The sequence below is a fragment of the Podarcis erhardii genome, assembly GCF_964252035.2.
Source record: "Podarcis erhardii genome assembly, chromosome: 14".
Classification (NCBI taxonomy): Eukaryota; Metazoa; Chordata; class Lepidosauria; order Squamata; family Lacertidae; genus Podarcis; species Podarcis erhardii.
In genome coordinates this window covers 14,149,579-14,171,731 of record NC_138503.1, presented here as the reverse complement: position 1 = coordinate 14,171,731, position 22,153 = coordinate 14,149,579, and the positions used below count along the sequence as shown (strand labels likewise).

The 22,153-nt window shown below is 43.7% G+C and overlaps 2 protein-coding genes across 3 annotated transcripts in view; both read left to right on the top strand.

The window, feature by feature from the left end:
- SECISBP2L (SECIS binding protein 2 like) overlaps window positions 1-4,674 on the top strand; it is a 37,703-nt gene extending 33,029 nt beyond the window's left edge. For both annotated transcript variants that reach the window (XM_081838805.1, XM_081838804.1), the window contains 2 exons: window positions 585-801; window positions 2,237-4,674. In XM_081838805.1, coding sequence (XP_081694931.1) covers window positions 585-801; window positions 2,237-2,904 — 885 coding nt within the window. In that variant the 3' untranslated portion in view covers window positions 2,905-4,674. The remainder of the gene's footprint in view (window positions 1-584; window positions 802-2,236) is intronic.
- Window positions 4,675-16,393: 11,719 nt separating this feature from the next.
- The window catches only part of SHC4 (SHC adaptor protein 4), a 49,472-nt gene continuing 43,712 nt past the window's right edge, over window positions 16,394-22,153 (top strand). Inside the window, exons 1-3 of the mRNA XM_081838963.1 lie at window positions 16,394-16,431; window positions 16,669-17,856; window positions 18,277-18,926. Of these exons, the coding sequence (XP_081695089.1) occupies window positions 18,339-18,926 (588 nt within the window). The 5' untranslated portion in view covers window positions 16,394-16,431; window positions 16,669-17,856; window positions 18,277-18,338. The remainder of the gene's footprint in view (window positions 16,432-16,668; window positions 17,857-18,276; window positions 18,927-22,153) is intronic.

Genomic DNA, 22,153 nt, shown 5'->3' with positions numbered 1-22,153 from the left:
AGACCCATTTAATGAACCTGACCTAAGTTTAGGTCCATTAATTTCATTGGTTCTACTCTGAGTAAACCTTACCTGAATACCTCCCACTTACTTCTAAATTACATTTGCATTTTATTACATTTTGGGTGACTGACAACCCCAAATCTTGGGATACAAAAGAGCAAAATCCAGACTATAATTCTGTTCCATTCCACATGTTAGTGTCGGTTTGTATCAGCATTCCAAGAAATCAGATTCCTCAAACATCCATCAAAAACCATTGTCTATGCCTCTAGCCAGTGTTCAGTTCTTTCCCTGTGGATCTATAAACTTGAGGCTATCAGTAGATAAGGTTACTACTGTTTCAGCTATCTCCTTCTGAACTACCATGGTACAGTCTTTGGGTCGCAGAATGAGAGGCTCGTTGGTTTCCCTCCTCAGATTCCTTAGGCACCTGTAGTATAATGCATTGCCTTGTTTCAAGACAACTTGTGACACTAGAGTGTCTTGCCTTGAAAGCAGGGGACCTTCCAATAAAGAGATGCAGATAACAGGGTGGTCTCTTGGGGTAGCTTTTATCTCTTGCTGGGGTCTTTTTCTTTTAGAACCTCTTCAACAAATTGGTGTCACTGACAGAGGAGGCTAGGAAAGCCTATCGGGACATGGTTGCAGCAATGGAGCAGGAGCAGGAGGAGGCCTTGAAGAACATTAAGAAGGTGCCCCACCACATGGGGCATTCTCGGAATCCTTCTGCAGCAAGTGCAATTTCATTCTGCAGTGTTATTTCAGAGCCCATTTCAGAAGTGAATGAGAAAGAGTACGGTGAGTGCATTTTCAAAACAGTGCTTATGTAGCAGAATCGTACTGAGAGTGAGCTAGCTGTCAACTTCTTTCCTTTTCCCCTTCCTTTAATGTTGATGATCTGCTTATTTTATGATCACGAAGCAAATTTTGGGGGGTTTTCTGCCCCTGTGGCAGATTGGCTAGTGGCTTTGGGGGGGGGGGTTTGCCTCATTTTTTGTAGCCTCACACTCCGAATTGAGGCACCTGGATTGTCTGACTAAACAGGAGTTGCCTTCTGGTGTGAGATGCTCAATTTGCTCCTCCACTCTTCTTGCGGCACACTGGTTTGGATGACAAGATTTGTGTGTAGGGGTTTTATTTTTTGATGTGGAAGTGAATCAACATGTGCGGGATGACACCTTGCAAGCAGGATGATAAACTAGATGGTCTCTACACTCAACCCAGCCATAGATGTGGATATTCCTGTAAATGTAAGTTTGTTTGATGTGACTGACTGAAAAGAAAAACCCCTTATTACAAAATAATGCAGCCCTGTGAAATAGGCCTCAACTCATTTCCCGAACGTATGTTCTTCTCTAGAAGCTCCTTACTAGTTGTCGCGAGCAAAATGCATCGAATCGAGTGGTAAAGCCCACCTGGGTTTAAATAAAATTAGGAACATAGGAAGCTGCCTCATATTGAATGAGATAATTGGTCCCTCCAACTCAGTATTGTCTACACTGGCAGCAGTTCGTCAGGATTTCCAGCAGAATTCTCTCCCAATCCTTCCTGCAGATACGAGGATCAAACCTGGGAACTCCCAGACACAGTTCTGTTCACTGGAACACTACTTAGAATGGCTCTTTCATTTCTCTCTCTCTCTCTCTCTCTCTCTCTCTCTCTCTCTCTCTCTCTCTCTCTCACACACACACACACACACACACACACACACACACTCACACACACACACAGAGAGAGAGACAGACAGACAGACAGACAGACAGACAGACAGACAGACACAACACCAAAGCTTGGTTTTCTACGGAGAGCTGTTTTCCATTTAATTGATTATTAAACAACTTTAAAGCATTTAACTGGAAGCCTGCACACATCCCAATACACATCCCAGTACACTGTTAATGTTAGGCAGCTAGCAGTGGTGCGTAGAACCTAACCTGTGTTCTATACTTCCTTCTCATGGCAACACATCTGACTGCAATTTCTGTTTTTTGCCATTCTCTCTTCCCCACCTTACCCTACCCCAAGATTGATATAACTGAATTGGAGGGGGGAAACCTTTTCTCTGATACCCCCTGAGAAAAGTTCTAAAATTGCACTTTGTTTTTGTATGAGGGTGAGTGGAACGTGTATGTGTGTGTGTGTGTGTATCAATTGTTTTAAAAAAGAACAAAACCACACCTCTTTCTGCGTGTCAACCATTCCCAATCTTTTCTGCATTTCTTCCCCTCCCCAGAAACAAATTGGAGGAACATGGTGGAAACATCAGATGGATTGGAAACGTCTGAAAACGAAAGAGAGGCCTCTTGTAAGGTTGCTGCTCCAGAAAAGCCCGACAGCAGTAAGGCTGTTGCTAATAAGCAGCTGTCTCTAACATCTGTTGGGGTTGTTGCAGTCACAATTCATGGGAAAGCACTTGGTGGTGGCAAGGAAGAACCCAAACCAGATGACAACCTGGAATGGGCCTCGCAGCAAAGCACAGATACGGGATCTTTGGATGGCAGTTGCAGGGATATTTTGAACTCCTCCATGACCAGTACAACCAGTACCCTTGTCCCAGGAATGCTTGAAGAAGAGGAGGATGAGGATGAGGAAGAGGACGATGACTACACCCACGAACCTATATCTGAAGAAGTTCAACTCAACAGCAGAATTGAATCTTGGGTCTCAGAGACTCAGCGGACTATGGAAACGCTTCAGCTTGGGAAGAGCCTTAGCAGTGCAGAGGATGAGAATGTTGAGCAAAGTGGTGAGGAGGAAGAAGCCGAAACTCCTGAGCAAGTGGATTCGGTTGTCGACAGCGAGGAATGGACAATGGATAAGCATGCAAGTAAAGCCCAGCAGAAGCCTTCAGTCTGCAGTTCCCTGGAGACGAAGCTTACGGACTCAAACTATATACCATAAACTCGAGCACAAACTCAGGAAACATTAATATTTTAAAAACTAACTGTTGTAAGGATTTCAGCCATTGCTTTGTGTGCTTCATCTCAGCATTTTGCACTGTGTAACGTTTAATATGCATATTTAATTCACAACATAAATATTTTTTGTAGCTGTCTTTATTACTTTTTCCATTAAGAGCTAGAGTGTATGTGCATGTGTGTAATGACTATTTATATCTTCCTCAGAACAGATTATGTGTGTTGAAACTGCCGGAGGCATCTTTTTGTATGAGAAAACTATTTGCAAATGACCATTTTTATGCAAAATTATTCTCAAACTATAACTTAAAAGTTCTTACACTTTCTAGCCTGGCAGTAGTGACCAATATTTGCTTTGTCATTCTATTATCTTGAAATTAGTTGACCACATCTTCGTGTACCAGAATTTGGGCCAGAATTAATCTTTCCAGGGGCTTTTATCCTTGCTGATAAGAGTTAGAAAGATGCATATTAGTCAGTAACTTAACTTCAAACCTCTTCTTACTGGCCTCAGGATATTCGTCTCAGAAATATACTCTTGAAATGCTGGTTATAACCATCTAAAACAATTTGGCAAGGCACCTTCGGAAAGAGAATTCTTACTTCCATTTTGATTCACTATCATTGTCACTGTGCCTATAGGACTGTCACAAGGGGACCCATTAATCACAGCAACTTTTCCTTGTTGGGTTTTGTTAACTTTACTGTTTGCGGTTTTCACTTATCTCAGGAATGCTAATATAAATTTATAAATGCTATGTAAATGCAGACACTGAATTGGATATTGATCATTCAGCAGAAAGTAAGGTGGGCCATTGAGGCTCAATTTATTCGGGTAAAAGAGGGGAAATTTGTGCATGCGATGCTCATGATCACCTCTTATGTTTTTAGCTTGGGGTCAGTCATAAAAGTTGGTTCTTGTTGATGAGGTGAGCTCTTCTGTAACAGCAGGAGTTCATAATAGTGAGCAGGCAGAATTTATTTGGGTTGGTGGGAAATCAGTTGGTTTAGTGGGAGAGAGTCAGGCTGCTTTGCTATTAACATAAAAAAATCAAAAGGCTTGTCTTAACTTCTGCATGCTCTGCATCAAACTTTTGTCCATTGCAGAACATCGAATTGTACCCAGATAAGCTGCATGGAAAAAAGAAATCCATTAATGGTGAATGTAGAAGGGTTGTATACTCATTGGTAGTGCAAAAAGATATGCTTTATGAAAACATGGACTTCCAGCGATTATTGAAGTATTTCACAGTTAGGTTGTTCACTTAATTATTGGGACCAATAGTTTCAGCATCTTCATAACTAGCTTATTATATTGTACGGACAAAAATCTGATACAGTGTCTTAAAATCTCATATTGTCCTTCATGGAATGTAGCAGAATAAGCCAGTTTGAGTATTTGTGCAAGAAGCTCTTTGGAATATTTGGCTCAGCACAAGTTAGAGTTAGACAGAAAATGTCTTGGAGTTTGGCTGTCACAGGATGCGAGTAGCCCCGACCCCCCCCCGACCCCTCTAAGTGCTAGTAACTCATATTAGGTACCTTTTTAAAAAGGTTTGTCTTTTTTTCAGAACCTGCTTAATCCTATGGCAATATACATAAAAGTAAAGTACATTAATTAAGTATATCCACTTTTTCAGCTGTTGGTTTCAAATTCAGTCAAGGCATTCTTCCCAGTTTGCGAAATTGCCTGTCCAAAAATTGCAACAAATCTCAGTGCAAACAAGACATGAGTGTAAGGAAGCCAGCCTTTTTTTTAAAAAAAATGTTCATCCTGAAAAGTGGCAGCTAAGCCTCAAGGTGGAAATGGAATATCTCTGTGTTTGTATGCTTGTGAGGCTATGTTAGCTTGTATTTAATAAGGTTTTTTCTGGTGTGTAGTATAATGAGGTGTATGTGATTCTGTCATCTTCTGTAATGAGCATCCACATTCTGTTCCTTTTGATGAGTTACCTTATCTTTCAGTGCCACGATAGTTCCTGTTTGTTTGGGTTTTTTAAGTAGCACAATTTCTATACTGGCATAAAAAGTAGGTTCTGACGCACGGTCAAATGGTGTTTCTGCTTTCGTAAGTAGGTTCAAATTTAGGACATGTTCAGCAAATATCTGTGCTCTTTTAAAAACTTGGTTAGCAAATTTTACCAGAATTTGTGGAAGGAGATGAGGGGTGGGGGGGGGAGTGCACAATGGGCTAGATCTTCCTTTGTTTGAAGTGACTATGTGATGAAGTATTAAACACTCCAGTATTTGGATAAAAATTAGCTTACCCTGGAAAATGGAATGCCTGGTGAGCTATTGCACTTGAGCCTTTGGCAGGCCAAACAAGATTTTGGGGTTTGTAGGCTGCCAATGCAATGTTTAATTCTTTCGAGTTTATGGTAGCCAGTAAACCCCATTTAACTTATTCCCTCTCTCCTCTGGATTAAATTTCAAACTGTATTTACAGACTAGAAGCTTGATCAGTGACTGGTGTGGTGTGGCGTTCTGCTATTTTTAACATGGAAGAAAAGGTCCTTTTGATTAATGCACTTGTGTGAATTTTGAACTCAGTACAACACAGGGAGCGATACCTTGGAATGTTAATTGGGTGGGTGGATGTACACAGTATAGTTGAGTCCAGTTCTTCAACTGGAAGTTGTTAAATTTTAATAGCATGGAGCAAAAAGTATTGTTTGAAAAGCTGCTATTTGCTGAAATTGTCATAATATTTTGTGTGTGTGATGTGCCAACTAATCAAGATATTCAGTCAAGTTACCAGATTTTAATCACTAATTCAATAGGAAGACTTTTTTAAAAAGTTGCAAAGCCATAAATGGAAATTGTACAGCTTTATATACCCAGACCTGCCCAGCAGAAACAGTAAGAAAATGTCTAAACTTAAAACAATTAACACTTTTAAAAAATCAACTTAATGGCACAGCCCAATTAATGTTAATATATGGTTAATGTATTTTTAAAAGACTATAATAAAGTAATGTCTGTTAATCTTTGATACCTTTACATTTGTAGTAACAGAACGTGGGTTTAAAATAGAAAATCATTATGAAATTACTTCATGAACAGGTTCTGTCTGTTTTTTCTTTTACGAAGGATAATTGTTCTGTCTACCATACCTTTTTGAGTAATAACAGCTTTTTGCACTATGTAAATACTAGTGGGGGTTCTTCCATAATGAATAAAAATGATTATAAAAAAGTAATGGTGTGGTGTGCTTTTTTTTCACCAAGCTGTTAATGGTTGCTCTCAATTCTCTGTGTCAACATTATTGTGTAAAAACTCATTTTTGAAGGGAAATTGATTTTCCCAGCTCCCTATATTCAACTGTGGTGACTAAAATGGGCTGTGCTGGCCAGTGTGCCACAACTCCAAAATATTTTTGTGTATAGTACGTACTGCCTCTGCCCTCAGTTTTCACTAGTCTACTAAGCTAGGAAGGAGTTAACATAGGCATGGAAGAGTCATGCAGAAATGATCATCCTAGCACTTGTTTCTTACTACAAATGTCCTCCATATGCAATATCTGTGTTGTAGGTTGCCTGCTCATGAGTTAGAAATAGCCTCTCTTTTAGCCATAAACAGAAAGGATGTTAGCAAGGAGTGCATATAGTTGCAGGTTACTGAATGTACAGCGTATTCAAGTTCGAATGCTGCAAAGTCATACTCCCTTCAGGTCACAAGCTTCCTGTGAGGAAATTTGTAAGCCACTCAAGTTTTTAATTTTTACTTAAGTGAATAAACAAATTAAGCTTATGCAGTTATTGCATGAATGCAAGAACTATTCCGCTTCCTCTGGATGAAAAACTGCCTCGGGCCTGATGAAATACTGCGTGTTGTGTATCATTGGGCTGATTTGCACATATATATTGCACCACTTTGATTTTTCTGCTCTTGGTTACCCTACATTTTTCTATTATTGCAGCGAGAGCGTGCAGGCCAACTTTTATTGAATAAAAGTATTCCATGTGTGGTGACATTGGGCATCAGGAAAGTGCTATCTTTTACAGGGCCTGTAAAACAGAGTTGTTCCGCCTGGCCTTTGGCTTGGAGCCAATTTGATTCCCTCCCCCTCTTTCTTTTTTCTTTTCCTTTCTCCTCCTGCGATGAGGCTACATTTTAATATTATATTGTTTCAATATTTTAATGTTGTATTTTAATTTTGTTTTTAAGTTGTATTCATTCAACTTATTTTTATTCTTGCTTGTTAGCCACCCTGAGCCCGGCCCTGGCTGGGGAGGGCGGGGTATTATTATTATTATTAATAATAATAATAATCTGCACTCAGCAGTGAAGGCTTTGCCTGGGTGGATTGGCCCACTGAAGTATTACAAACTGGAAGATGTGGAATGAAGCAATTTAATATTCAGCATTTGCCTTTTTCACATAGCTGACATTTTCAATTTTTTAGCTATCTGTTGTGACCCCAAGGTCTTGCTCCTTGTCAGTCACTCCCAATTTAGACTTCATGCGCATATATGTGAAATTAATATTTTATGCCCCTTTCTGCAATACTTTACACTTATTATACTAAATTTGCTATTTTACTGCCCATTCGTTCAGATTGGAGAGGTCCTTTTGGAGCTCTTCAGAATCCTTTTTTTTCTTCAACAACCCCGTACAGTTTAGTATCCTCAGCAAACATGGCTATTTGGTTGCTTTTCCCCACTCCACAATTCTAGATAGTTCATGTACAAGTTTATAAGCACAGGTCCTAATACCACAATAAGGGGAGTTCATGCTCACTGGGCACAATAAGGATTGGAGTCCCATCTACAAAGTTGCAGAGTCCTTATCCATGTGATAAGAGGATGGAGTGATAAGAGGATGTGAGATTGCTGAATTGAAAGAGTTTTCAACAAAGTTTTCAATGCATCAATGAGAGATCAACATGTATATCTCAGATTACCACTGCCCCCTTGAAAGGGGGATGGGGGCATAGGCACCACATATGCTGAGGTCCATTTGCTTCCCTGCTCCCACAGCTTGTTTAGTCATGTCCGACTCTTTGTGACCCCATGGACCAGAGCATGCCAGGCACTCCTGTCTTCTACTGCCTCCCACAGTTTGGTCAAACTCATGCTGCTGGCTTCGAGAACACTGTCCAACCATCTCGTCCTCTCTTGTCCCTTTCTCCTTGTGCCCTCAGTCTTTCCCAACATCAGGGTCTTTTCCAGGGAGTCTTCTCTTCTCAAGAGGTGGCCAAAGTATTGGAGCCTCAGCTTCAGGATCTGTCCTTCCAGTGAGCACTCAGGGCTGATTTCCTTCAGAATGGAGAGGTTTGATCTTCTTGCAGACCATGGGACTCTCAAGAGTCTCCTCCAGCACCATAATTCAAAAACATCAATTCTTCGGCGATCAGCCTTCTTGATGGTCCAGCTCTCACTTCCATACATCACTACTGGGAAAAGCTCCATGAACAAAGACAACAGGCTCCCACAGCACAGGTACATAATTTCCTATCGGTGTGTAAAATTGTCTTTTAGACTTCACTCCCTCTATCCATGTGTGTAAGGTAAAGGTAAAGAGACTCCTGACCATTAGGTCCAGTCGTGGCCAACTCTGGGGTTGTGGTGCTCATATCGTTTTATTGGCCGGCGTACAGCTTCCAGGTCATCTGGCCAGCATGACTAAGCTGCTTCTGGTGAACCAGAGCAGTGCACGGAAACGCCGTTTACCTTCCTGCCAGAGTGGTACCTATTTATCTACTTGCACTTTGATGTGCTTTTGAACTGCTAGGTTGGCAGGAGCAGGGACTGAGCAATGGGAGCTCACCCCGTCGCGGGGATTCGAACCGCCAACCTTCTGATCGGCAAATCCTAGGCTCTGTAGTTTAACCAGTGCCACCCATGTCCCATCCATGTGTGTAGAGAATTGGAAAATGGTTTGGAGCAGCAGGAGACAGGGCCAGCCCTACCATTAGGCATAGCCAGAGGCGCCAACTTGTGCACAAGATTTGGGGGAATGTTGATGATGCATGCGAGACATTGGGAGGAGCAAAGGGGTAAAGCCAAATATGCAAGCACAGCTTCAATGGCCATTGGCGGCTCCTCTCTGGGCCACCTACTGCCACTGGCTGAGGGCTGCTTCCCCTGTCTTCCCCTTAATAGGGGGAAGGAGGTGCCGCTGGCCACTGAAGCCGTGCCGCACATGGCTCCAAAATCAACCACCTCTTCCTTCCTCTGCTGCTGGGGGCAGCTTTTTCCCTCCTGGCCCTCTTCAGCAGGAGGAGGTGTTGGCCATGGAAGCTGCTCTGCGATTGGCCTCATCTGCCCCCCGATGGTTCTAAACATGGGGGGATATTGGGGGCTCCAGAAGAGCTGGTCCCCAAGGAGTTGGCACCTATTGGTGGTGGATGCTGGGAGTGATGAAGGGTGGCGGCGGCAGCAGTAGCAGCCCCTTGGGGTTTCCCCCCCCCTCAGCCCCCTGCACATTCCCCTCTGTTAGACGAGAGTTGTGCCTGCCCCACACCCTCAGGTACAACGGAAGATGTTATCTTCAGTGTTGAAGTGAGTTTCAGTCGTTAGCCCAGGCAGCTCCTGTATCTGGAATGGGGTAGGGCGCCATCTTGTCCTTTGCCTCAGGCAGCAAAATGTCTTGGGCGAAAGCTGGCAGTAGAGTGCATCCTTTACTTGCAGACGGTCTCAGGTTCCATCCCTGCTGTCTCCAGTTAGAAGGAACAGGTAGACCTCTACTTTAGTCCCTGCAGAGCGGCTGCCAGTCAGAACAGACAATATTGGGCTAGATGGACAAATGGTCTCGCTTCGTATTAGGCCGCTTTTTATGTTCAGTGTAGTTTTCAGTGTCTCCAAGCCAGGGCCTACCTTTAATGCCAACCAGTTAAGTATTTTAATTGTGCATGTTTCTCTTCCTCGCTACCACACGTAGCCTAGACAGGCCTTTTGACATAAGTTCCAGCCATTTGGGGTTTACTTGCCCCATTTTTTAAGTATATATAATATATTTGCAACCTTGCTCCACCCCACCCCCACCCTGCCCCAACAATGAGCAGCAAAGGGGGGGAATGGCGGTTGCATTACTCAGGTGACCTGCCTTAGGTCAGACTGGTCCTCACTTGGGGATTTCTGGTGTGTCAGTTGAAAAGCATTAAGAGCATGGGTAGGCAAACGGGCCCGGGGGCCGGATCTGGCCCAATCACCTTCTAAATCCGGCCCGAGGAAGGTCCGGGAATCGGCGTGTTTTTACATGAGTAGAATGTGTCCTTTTATTTAAAATGCATCTCTGGGTTATTTGTGGGGCATAGGAATTCGTTCATTTCCCCCCCCCAAAAAAATAGTCCGGCCCCCCACAAGGTCTGAGGGACAGTGGACCGGCCCCCTGCTGAAAAAGTTTACTGACCCCTGGTTAAGAGGAATCGGGGGAAGATAGGGAAAAAGCTGGGCTGGAAGCAGGTGCAGAAATTAAGAGCAGCTTGTGATTAGAAAGATGGGAAAGGGGTGGTTTTGTGAGTTTATTCTGGAGGAAGGGAAGCTGGGAGAGGGGAGGTAGATGCACATGGCCACCAAGAAGGCTGAGTGCTGGGCAGGAGGTCTGCCAGTGACAATAAATATTGCTGTTTATGCTAGCGAAAAGCTGGGCTCTGGTAGAAACCGATGCTATTTGTGCCTGAAAAGCAAGAACAGATGCCTTTTTGCACTAAAAAAAAAGAGAAAAGAAAGTCCCCATCTCCTTAGCAGGGGTGATGGCACGTGTAATTCCAATCACGATTGCTTCCCTTTGAAATCCTTTTCCTTTCTTTTTTTTTTTCCTTCCACAAGTGATGCATTTTATATGAACAGGGATCTAACGTGATTCTGGACTTCTGCATCGAGCGATACCAGCACTGGCACCGGCACATGCCTCTCGCTTCCCTCTCCGCCCCTCACTCACAAGGCAGTAAATGTGACTGCGGTCTGTCTCACCCACACACTGAGAATTAACATGAGGGAGTGCATGTGACAGGAAGCATCCACTGCAGTTTAAAGCTCTCCTGTGGAAGAGGTCAATAAAGCCTATTGTTGCTCGCTTCCCTGTTGGTGGGAATATATATATATATATATTTTAAAGCCTTATGGAGAAGGGAGAGGATTTATTCCCTCTCTTTTAGACAAGCAAGTTGCAATTTTGTGGTATTTTGGTAGAAATCTGTTTGCAGGAAGGAGAGGTTCCAAACAATAGCTAGCAAAGAGAGTCTGCCCACTTCAATGAAATCTGATACTTGCATTTTAGGTCCCCACTTTTCAATCTTTCCTTCTGCTCAGCAAGTACAGCCTAATTCCTTCAAAGTTCACCTTCCACACTCTTAAAGTTGCAAACTCCTATGATGCTAAGGGGGAAAAAAGTGTGTAACAACAAGTATGAAATTCTACTGAAGAAATGACATGCAAATTCAAACCTCTATTGTTCCATTGCATAAAAACAAACCATATAGTACCGTATTTTTCGCTCTATAACACGCACCCGACCATAACACGCACATAGTTTTTAGAGAAGGAAAACAAGAAAAAAAATATTCTAAATGAAACAGCGGATGTATGATTTTTGTGGTTCATGCTGTGGCCACAGACATGTGATCTGACAGTGAGTTTGGGGTAGCCCAATGCAAAAATCCTGAGGATCCATGTGGATCTGTGCTTTGTAACCACGTTTTAAGTGGGGAGGGAAGGAAAAGCACTCAAGGGACAAGGGACACGCGTGGGGTGGGTGGAGAAGGATGCTGTTAATAATGCAGAAGAGGGGTATAAGAGGAGAAGGCTCCTCTCCTCTCCCTCTTTGCTCCTTTAAAGCAAGCAGGCTCTCTGTCCCTCTCTCCTTCCCACTCAGCGGCTCTTCTCCCGCTTTGCTGTTTCAAAGCAAGCCACGGAGGAGGGAAGGAAGGGGAACTGTGGATCCTCTGCTCACGACTGCAGCAGATCCCCCCGCCATCCGTAGGCATTCGCTCCATAACACGCACAGACATTTCCCCTTACTTTCTAGGAGGAAAAAAGTGAGTGTTATGGTGCAAAAAATACGGTATATACTGTGCATGATAAAATTCACTCCAACATCACTGCAACTGAAATGTGCAAAGGACAACAGCTAAAGTAATCATAATCTTCTTATATACCTGGAGTTATAACTAATGATAGTCCTACTCAAAGTAGACCCATTGAAATCAATGGGCACCGCTAACAGGTCCATTAATTTAAATAGATCTACTCTTATTTGAACTATTAATTTGACAGGTTCTTTTTTTAAAAAAAAACAGCACAGCATTACCTCATGTGGTGCATTATACTTTTGGGTTTGTCAGATCAGTTGGTCAACTCTTGAGTAGGACACAAACCTCTGTAGCAATCTCTTAAGAGATCAACACACACACACACCCCCCGGACTTTTTGCAGTGCGAAAAGTGATAGGAAAATGCAATGGAAAGTGTGGACTAACAGTCGCTTGACTCAACCTAAACTTTGTACCAGCAAATCAGAATGAATGCTAGCCTGATTCTGAGGTGGCAGAAAAGGGGAGACTATTGTGCCCATACATGGGCAGCTGGGTACACTTGCCCCAGGCCTTGGAGGGCCAGGCTGTCCAACCAGAGACCAGCTGCCTTTTTGTTTTGAGTTTATAACTTTATTCTAGCAAGATTCCCCTCCCTGGGCCTCAGAAAAGCTCTGCACGGGCCTCCTATGCTCTGTCTCCACTCACAGGCAGTGTTCTGTTTGTGCAGAAAACTGATGTACCGTATTTTTCGCTCTATAAGACGCACCAGACCACAAGATGCACCTATTTTTTTGGGAGGAGGAAAACAGAAAAAAAATAATTCTGAATCTCAGAAGCCAGAACAACAAGAGGGATCGCTGCGCAGTGAAAGCAGCAATCCATCTTGCTGTTCTGGCTTCTGGGATAGCTGTGCAGCCTGCATTCGCTCCATAAGACGCACACACATTTCCCCTTACTTTTTAGGAGGGAAAAAGTGAGTCTTATAGAGCAAAAAATACGGTATGTCTGGCTTAAACGTAGCTTACTGCTCAAAAGAGTTGCATCCATTTTCCCCTCCCAATTTTGCCTCTGGCTCCACCCACCCTGGAATATTAACCACCAGGGAATGTGGCCCTCGGGCTGGAAAAGTTTCTCCAACCATGACATACGCTGTGTGGTATCTGTGACTGGCAGGGCGTATGCGCCATTGCTAGCAAGGCAAGAAACTATGTAAACAAAATTATCCCCACAGAAATAGCTTGTTATATGGTTTCGGGGCGATCTTAAAGGTGGTTATCTTCTATTTTTTAGTGTAACTACAGAACAGCATCAGGTATATGGACTTTAATAATTTTGGTAACCCGGAGCAGGCCAGGAGTAGCGTTAAGTGTTGCTGATGACAGCGGGGGCAGGGCAGGGGGAGTCCACAGAAAATACGCAGGTATTGTCTTAAAGCAGGCTTCCTCAACCTTGGCCCTCCAGATGTTTTTGGCCTACAACTCCCATGATTCCTAGCTAGCAGGACCAGTAGTCAGGGATGATGGGAATTGTAGTCTCAAAACATCTGGAGGGCCGAGGTTGAGGAAGCCTGTCTTAAAGCCTCAGCGGTTTATCTGCCTTTTCCATCCCACCCTCCCCCCATGTTTTGTTCAGGCTCCATCTCATAATATGACACAGGAGGAGTTTGTATGAAGAAGGTTCTGGAAGAATGTGCTTCGGAGGAACTTCAGCCCTAGTGGGAAACGGTGGCTTTGTTGGGATCCGCGCATGTGCTCTGCCACAACAGCTCTCTGATTGCAAACCTTGCAAATCCACCTTGCCAATATTGCACATTCAGAAACAGAGGGATTAAATCGATGGCCTCTTCCCTGCCAGGCCCTGGTCCTGGGAGATGCTCCTGTTATTGTTTTTCTGCATCAGATGCCACGTCCCTGCTTTTCCAGAGAGAAGCACAGTTGGGGAAACGATGGAAAAGCAATCTGAAACAATCAGAGAACCACAGGTAAGGCTGAGAACGATTATGATTGGAACGTGGGGGACCTTTCAGCTGCTTTCAGATGAACGCCTCAGGGTTTCATTCAACTACAGAGTTAGACCCATAGAAACCAATGAACAAAGTTAGCCGCGTCTATTTATTTCAATGGGCCTACGCTGAGTAGGACAAGCCTTGAACCCTCAGCCTTGTAAACCATTGGAGGGACGTGAATAATGTTGAGGGGTATTTTAGTGGGTAAATTAGGCCCAACTTGAAACTTCGGCTTGCTTTTCCAATTTGGGGGGTGGGGGGTGGAGAGAGCTTTTTACTCATGCATTTCCACCTCCTTCTGCTAAGGCTGGTTTAGAAAGCTATTTCTGATTGTGTTCTTTTTTAAAAACAAAACAAAAGCCAGCTTTTAAAAATCTTGCTTCACATGTGCAGCACCCTGTGACTTACTAAAAGAGTGTGTTATTATGATGTGTCTCCTCCCACACCACAGGCCCACACACTGGTGCCTTTAGATAGGGGAGTCTTCCTTTGATGTTTTTTAATCTCCCTTTCATCATTGGAAAAGATGTGGCAAGGAAACTTCTTTGTTTTTAACAAAAAGCCCTCACATAGGAATTTATGGCATAGGAACTGGTGCCTGTAAGGAAAGCCCAAGTTTTTCCCTGATTGCCCTGGTATCACGCGAACCCCTCATGGGGCATCCAGAATCATAGGACCATCATGTTAAATGTCATGTAAAGAAAAACTGGAGGGATCTGTTGTGATTTAGTTACGAGGGCCCGGGGCGCAGCATAGGGTGTGTATGTGTGCCAGTGGGGCCATGGCCCCAGGCACACATTTTTTGAGGGGGCATGAACCAAGCACACCCCCCACAAGCACCCCCAGCACAGCCCGACCTGGTGTGACTCTCCACCCGCCAAGGGCTGTGTTAGCTGGCCAGGCTCCCCGCCCCCACCCCTGCATGGATGGACAGGCCCTTCTTTGCTCCGGTGGGGGGGTCGGGTCGCTCCAGCAGCATCGGTGGCAAGGGCTGGGCTGGCGCTCCCTGGCCAGCGTGTGTGCATGCGCCCTCCGGCACGCTTGCCCTTGCCCACCCTGGGCACCACCAACCAACGCTACGCCACTGTATGAGGGACTACCCCAATGTGAAAAGTGAATGGCATCTGTCCGCTTTCATTAAGATCTTCTGCACCACCAAGCTGTCCTTTAAAAGCCCATGGAGTACTTGCTCATTTTCACATTCTCACTTTCAAACTTCTGAATCCAGTTCCCGAAGAGACCCCCTTTTGTGCTAGGCCAAGACTGGCATCTTTCAGCATGACATGATATCACAGCAGACAGAGTCAGTGGCAGTCGGATGCATGCCACTTCTGCCACATCTATTTATGGTGTGTTAGTGCACACAAAGCAATGACGGAGTTGTGTGTCTGCGTTTGACATATTGATTGGCATGTCCAGGACACAGAAGAATGAAGTAGGGTGCAGAGAGAGGGTCAGAGGCAGAGATTGTAAGAGGGCACAAGAGGCCTGACCACATTCGAGGTCTGTTGTATCGAATGAACCAATAATTACTTTATATTATGTTCATAACTACCACGGCTAGCACCATCACCCTACATCTTTGGGCATCTGCCAGGGCCCCAACACCCTGGTGGGGGCCTACTGCTGATTCCTGCCCCGGGTCCTTTAAGAAAAAACTGACTCAGTGCCTGGGAGGCCTCTCATCTCAGCCTTTTAATTGGACTCAGCTGGTGTTTTAGGTGGCACTCCATAAACAGATTAAGGAGATGATGATGATTTCTTGGTCCCCGAACACAGGACAGGTAGCTTGGAGTTTCCAGGGTGTGAGCTTTGCCATCTACCACCCAAGGTATCCTGAAGGAAAGGCAAGAGGTCCCAGTGGAAGAAGGCAGAAGGTGCAAGCTGAGGCACTGCAAAAGCACTAACAGGTCTCAGGTAAGAGTGTCACCCCTTTAAATGTCCTGCAGCTCTGCTGAGGGACTGGGGGATCTCTGGTTCTGCTCAGATATATAAATGCTAAGTTAATGGTTGGACTCAATGGGAAGATTCTGGTTTCCTTGTTGCTTCCTATGAGGTCTAGGTTTTCTTCCATTAGGCTTGATCTCTATACCTGGTACCTACAACTGAACGAGTCCAGTTGAAGGTAATATTGTCCCAGTCTTGCTACTTAGCATCATGAAGGCTCCTGGCTTGAGAGTCAGGATGTTGCCCGAAACTAACAGCTGAAAACATGAAGAGAAAGTGACCTGGTCACCCAGGAAGTAGATGTTTGAACCTGGGTCACTACATCACCCCTGCTTTCATCAGCCACGTTTCTGAACATCACCACATGTACACTGAAGGGTTTTGTTTGACTGTCAATAGTTAGCAAGTGCTGGTGTTGGTTAGGCTTCCCCATGGTATTGACTTGAGGCTGAAGAAGTGTTTTGTGGGAAAGAGGCTGTCATGGGCTTAACTCTGCAAGTGATCATGGCTAATTAAACCTTTTAAACTGGGGAGGGGGTATCATTTTTGTTCCTTATTATGTTATGTATTTTGTGTTTTTATGTTGTAAATTGCTCTATGAACCTCAGGTGAAGGGCAGTAAAGAAATTTAATAAATAATAATAATAATAATAACAACAACACATGCCCATTGCATACCCCATGCTGGTTCTGTATTCGTTCCTGTAAAGACTTGGAGATCTGATGCCGGTCAGAGGGGACAACACAAAGCTACATGGACAAATGGCTGCCTTGCACCAAATCAGATTTCTATCAGATATAGAATAAAAGTGTGCGAAGTAAGTAAATATATTTTTTTGACAATTTGTGTGTGCATTTTGGCCGCTAATTTCAGCTTTTACTCTCTAGTACAGAATTCAGATTCTTGTTTTTAAGTGTAATACACACATCCTTTGTAATAAGCATTAAATCATTGGGTCAGCCCCACTGCTTAATGCAGTTTTGTGTTCCTCACTAATGGCTAAGACTGCTAGCAATTTCGGTGGATGCAATGTGCTTTATTGCACTGCCGACTCAGCCTCACTTCCGGTCTGTGCTCAGTCCTTTGCAGTTTTTCTCATGTCTTCAGAGTAAATTTGATAGGCACAGGAAGTGTCATTAGATATTGAACCGAGAGTCAACAAAAAGGAACTCTTCTTCTAAGAATGGTACATCATTACCACCCCCTCCCGATTTTATACCATATGAACTAACGCTGGTGGAAAAGATGTTTGCTTGTTTCCTTCTCTACTAGCCTTCTCATGCTGCATTGCAGAAATAACAGCACATACACACACACGTTTTTTCTCAACAGGAAAAAAAATGAATTGCACACATTGGCAGCGTAATTATTGATGTCTTCATCCATTCACTGCCTACCAGAACATTAAGAATTGCCCCCATCACTAAAAGTCACATTTTGCATGGCTACTAGTTTAGTGTATTTATGGTGCATGAGTCACTGAGCTTTCTCCTGATTGGCTGGAAATTAAACACCCCTGGGACTGTCAGTCAGTTACAGCCATTCTCAGCTTCATTCACAGATTTATTTCGCTTGCACACAGGGAAATTCATTCAGAAAACTTCATTCATAAAAACTGCAACATTCTCTTTCTTTTAATCTTCCCTACAAATAAGCTACCATGACCTGGCTACTGAGGAAAACCTACGGATGACTCAAAAGGCTGCTGGAGATGCTTCACTGTAATATTTCCACTGACTGATGATGAATCTGAAGTCCAATTGTGCCGGATCATAAATCTACGAGGAGTATTTTGCTTATTGTGGTGCTAAAGGATTTTTCAAGAATTACCAGGGTTTCACTGAGAGAAACTGAGTTTCATCTGCAGAATTATTTAACATGGGATCTTTTCACCTACATTTCTGTGAATTAAGAATTTTTAAAATCGCATTTTTTCCCCTGACAGAGAAATTCAGCATTAATATGCTAATGAAAAATCTCCTTTCAATGCTGCTGTTCTAGGAAAGGTAGAAATTTAAACTCTCTTGTGCTGTTTTGATATGAAATAGTGTTTTCCTTTCTCATTTTAAATATATTTAGATAAAATTAATTGCAGCCAGGGTTTGACTATTGCTAAAATGGGGGGCTATGGTAGTGAGAGGTCAAAGCAGAGCTTGCTTGCTTGCATGCTTGCAGAGCTCTTCAGAATAAACGGTTGTAGTTTTCTCTGGTGTACCTGCATGCATGTGTTTGTGTAAATTTAATTCAGATTTAATTCCAAATAGCCAGATGTCCAGACAGAGCGAGGCTCAGTTTATTAAAAGGGAGAAGTCACCTGGGAACCTGACGAGGACACCAGTGACAACCAAATCTGCTCTTTTCTTCTTTCTTTTCAAAATAGTTCTGGTTTGCCTAATTCCATATTTCTTTCTCTTATTTATAAAAAGGCGGCCGATTTAGAGAAGGGTGTAGTAGGGAAAGAGAACCCAGTTGCAGAACTTTGAAGGCTATGAGAGAACGCATTCCACACAGCCTCGGCGGACACATACTATATGTAGGACTGTTGAGAGACCTAGGAATGCTTCACAGGGCTAAGTACAGTCGTTTTAAAAATGAATCCCTCACATCCCTGGAGGAAGATGTGCAGAGCCGTCCTTTGCACCTTAAAGGGTCTTCGGCTTCTCATTCCTCAACGCCTAACATGCCCATTGAAGATGTCACCATAGGGACACCGGACAGCTCTCTTGCTCTGTGCACCTTGATCCCTCGGATGGCTAATATCAAGCTGGCCAACCCTTCCGCCTTACCAAGCTTCAAGAACTTCTGCCTACGGACTAAGGAGGTACCAAGAATTAAGCTCACCGAATGCCAAACTGTCCCGAGCAGCCCAACCTTGCCAGAAATCAATTTAACCAGCTGCCTGACTGCTTCTTATTCCCGGGGAAACCCAGACAGGCCAACAAAGGCCAAAACAAATATCCAAGAGGACAGTTTCTTGTCTGGCTCTGAGGAATCAGCTTTCATATCTAAACAGGAAAAAGACTTTAGGCAGAGGGGTGAATCCAGTTTGGAGACTGGGATCTCATACGCCGTCCAAGTAAGTTGCTTCTCAAAATGTCTCTTTTTTCTAGTTTTTGACATGGTAGATTACCTGCTATTAAGAATTTAAAAGCAAGACCAACTTGGGAATTATGTGGGGTGCTAAAAAGCGTTGAAAGCACTTTAGTTAAAACTATCCCAATTCTTGCAGCTGTTGTGCAAAACAAAACAAAATGCCAGTATTATTATCCTCATGCAGATGTGAAGACGGAGGCTCACGGTGTAGCTTCTTTAAGACCATTTTGTGATGTGAGTTGGTGATACTTGATTTCAGGATTTCCTGGTTTATGGCTCACTTGCTAGCTTTTATCCTGTGCCAGTACATAACCCACCTCGTCTTAAAGGTCTGGGTTGGATTGCAACAGAAAAGCTAGGCAGAGAACCATGCAACGCTGAAGACATTTCCTCTCTCATACGGTGGTAAAAGAAATTCAGATCTCCCTTTTGGGCTGTGTGTATTCACATGTAGGGAAGCAGACTGGAGTTATTTTTAAACCAGGTATGCATATGTCTCAGCTGCGTACACACTACACAGCATGTGCAAAGCACATTGTCTTTCAGAAAAGACTGGGGGACGGTAGCTTCTTAAGGGCTGTTGGGAATTACAACTGTGCATGGTAAGAAACAACAACAGTGCCCAAATTTCTTTGAGGGGAGGAAAGAATGTGCTTTAAAGGTATAGTGTGAACATTTTATGTATGTTTTATATTTGAGATGTGCGTGGAAATGTGACAAACGGCGTGTCGTGTGAGAAAACAGTCTCAAGATGCATGATGACCTAAGCCATGAGCTAGTGCGCTGAGATAGCTGTTTTAAAGACATAGTACAAGGTGTTCCTGGTGCAGACTAGATCAGTCTGTCATCTGACTTGACCTCTTTTCTGCATAGTGGTATGGGACGGCCCAGAAGAAGAGAATAAGTTTGTGGACAGGGATGTGGAGCCACTTGGAGGAGTGCCAGTGCCAAGGTCATGTTACCTGAGGAAATCCCAAAATCTACAACACTACAACTACTGGTCACTCAGCCATAGCTAAAAGGGTTTCCTGGGAAGAAGGGCACGAGCAGGGATGGGGAGCTTGTGCACCCCCTAGATGTTTTGGACTACAATTCCCATCATCCCTGACCACTGGCCATGCTGCCTAAGGCTAATGGGAGATGGAGTTCAACAACATCTGTAGGACCACAGTTTCCTTATACCCTGCATAAGAGAGAGAGGAAGAACATTGCAGAGGGGGTTGTATGTTGTTCGAAAATGACTCATGAGTCCAGGACTTCTCAAACATTTTGAAGTGGAACCAAGCTGTAAATTGACTTTACTGGACCCACTTGTATCCCTGCCTTGTGAGCCCTACTTTCCCCCTTTGTAACACTAAACAGGAATATTGCGTAAAATGCTTGGTACTGAGGAAGTTTATATTTAATTTTCAATTTTAATAGAGAACGCAGCATGTTCCCCTCTTTGGATGTTTCTAATCCACATTTTTCTTTATTGTTTTTGTGGGGGGCAGGGGGCAAATAACATGGGTTTTACTCTAAGTAGGCCCATTGAAAGTAGACATGCCTACTTTGAGTATGAGTAAGACGGATTAGAACCCTATCTATTTAAATAAAATTTAAGGATGGTATTATACATGAAACGAAGGAGGGAGTAAGAGGGTTGCTTCCTTCTGAAAGAAAAATGGCATTGAAATAAGGGAAATAAGGAGGCAATATCCTGATTGTGCAGCCTGCTTAGGAGCTTAAGAATCACTGTGTTTCTCAGACTGCCAGAGAACTGGCATGTCCAACGTTTTATCATTAACCCAGAAGATGAAGCCCTCTGCTCAGATCTCCCAGTATCCCTTCCCTGCCTAGAACAAATGAAAATTACAAAACAAAGCATATGCCCCCAAACAACTTTCCCACTTGTGCATGTCAAAGATGTACAAGCTTCCATTTTTATTTTTTCAAGTCAGTTTCAGGGCAAATACCTAAAGATCAAATGATTTGGATTGTCACCCCTGTGTTTACCATGCAGTTGGGTTACATTCCATCTTTCTGTATAAAATACACTGGGGACAGCTTGGGCATGTTATGCAGTTGGTGGCTGCACAGCTTGCGACGCGCTGAGCAAAATGTTGATGTGTGATGTCCTTCCATGTGCTCTGCAAACCCTTATGTTCTTGCAGAGCCCAGCTAGCGACAAAAAGCAGGCATATCCATGAGCATAGGGAGCTGCCTTACTGAATTGGACCACTGGTTCATTGAGCTGAGTAGTATTGCTTGCACATAATGCCAGTGGCTGTTTAGAATTCCAGACAGGAGTCTTTTCCCAGCCCAACCTGGGGGTGTCAGGGATTGAACTGGCGACCTGCATCCAATACAGAAGTTTTCCACCCAAGGTACAGCCTTTCCCTTTCTGCTCCTAGTGGGCCCCCTTAGAATCATAGAATTGTAGGGTTGGAAGGGATTCCCAGGGTCAGCTGGTTCACTCCTTGCAGGTCAGTAATGAACACCCGCATATCATATTCCTGCATTGCAGGGGGTTCGTAGATGATCCTCAGGGTCCCTTAAAACTCTATTCTATGTCGCCATCAGTCTAGCAGGAAGTTTGGGCTGATGAGGAAGGATGCCTGCACGGTGTTCCCAAGCAGCATCAACCTCATTGCAAGCCTTTTTGTTGTCGAGAAGATGCTATTTTGTCTCCTCTTCACCCTCTGTGATTGCCACAAAAACCACTGAATGCTATTGGGACTGTCACACATTTGAACATGTTTTCACTTTAGTTCTTAGCCCCCTTTTCATTCTTCTTTATTTTATTTGTGGCAGAGCAAGATTCAGTTTTTAGCAGGTCTGGATTTGGATTTTCGAGGTCTTGCTTTAGATCTCTCTGCTGAGCTCAGACTTTTTTGGGGCAGCCAATATTTCACAGTGCAATCCTATACACATCTACTCAGAAGTGCGTGCCTCTGAATTCAGTGGGGCTTACTTGCAGGTAAATGGGTACAGGACAGCAGCCTTAAAGATTCAATTTCTCCATCAATTTTGTGAAGCAGGAATAGTCTCGAAACAGCTTTTAGGGGAAAAGATTGTAGTGCAGTCTAGGCAGCTGGTGCTGTTTTAGCTTCAGAATACAAATCAGGTTAAGACAACAAGATATGCCACTGGGCCAAATTCTGCTGACTAGCCTACAGAGGTTTGCATTTTCTGCTGTGCCTACTTTAGCAATGGCCCCATTCACCAATG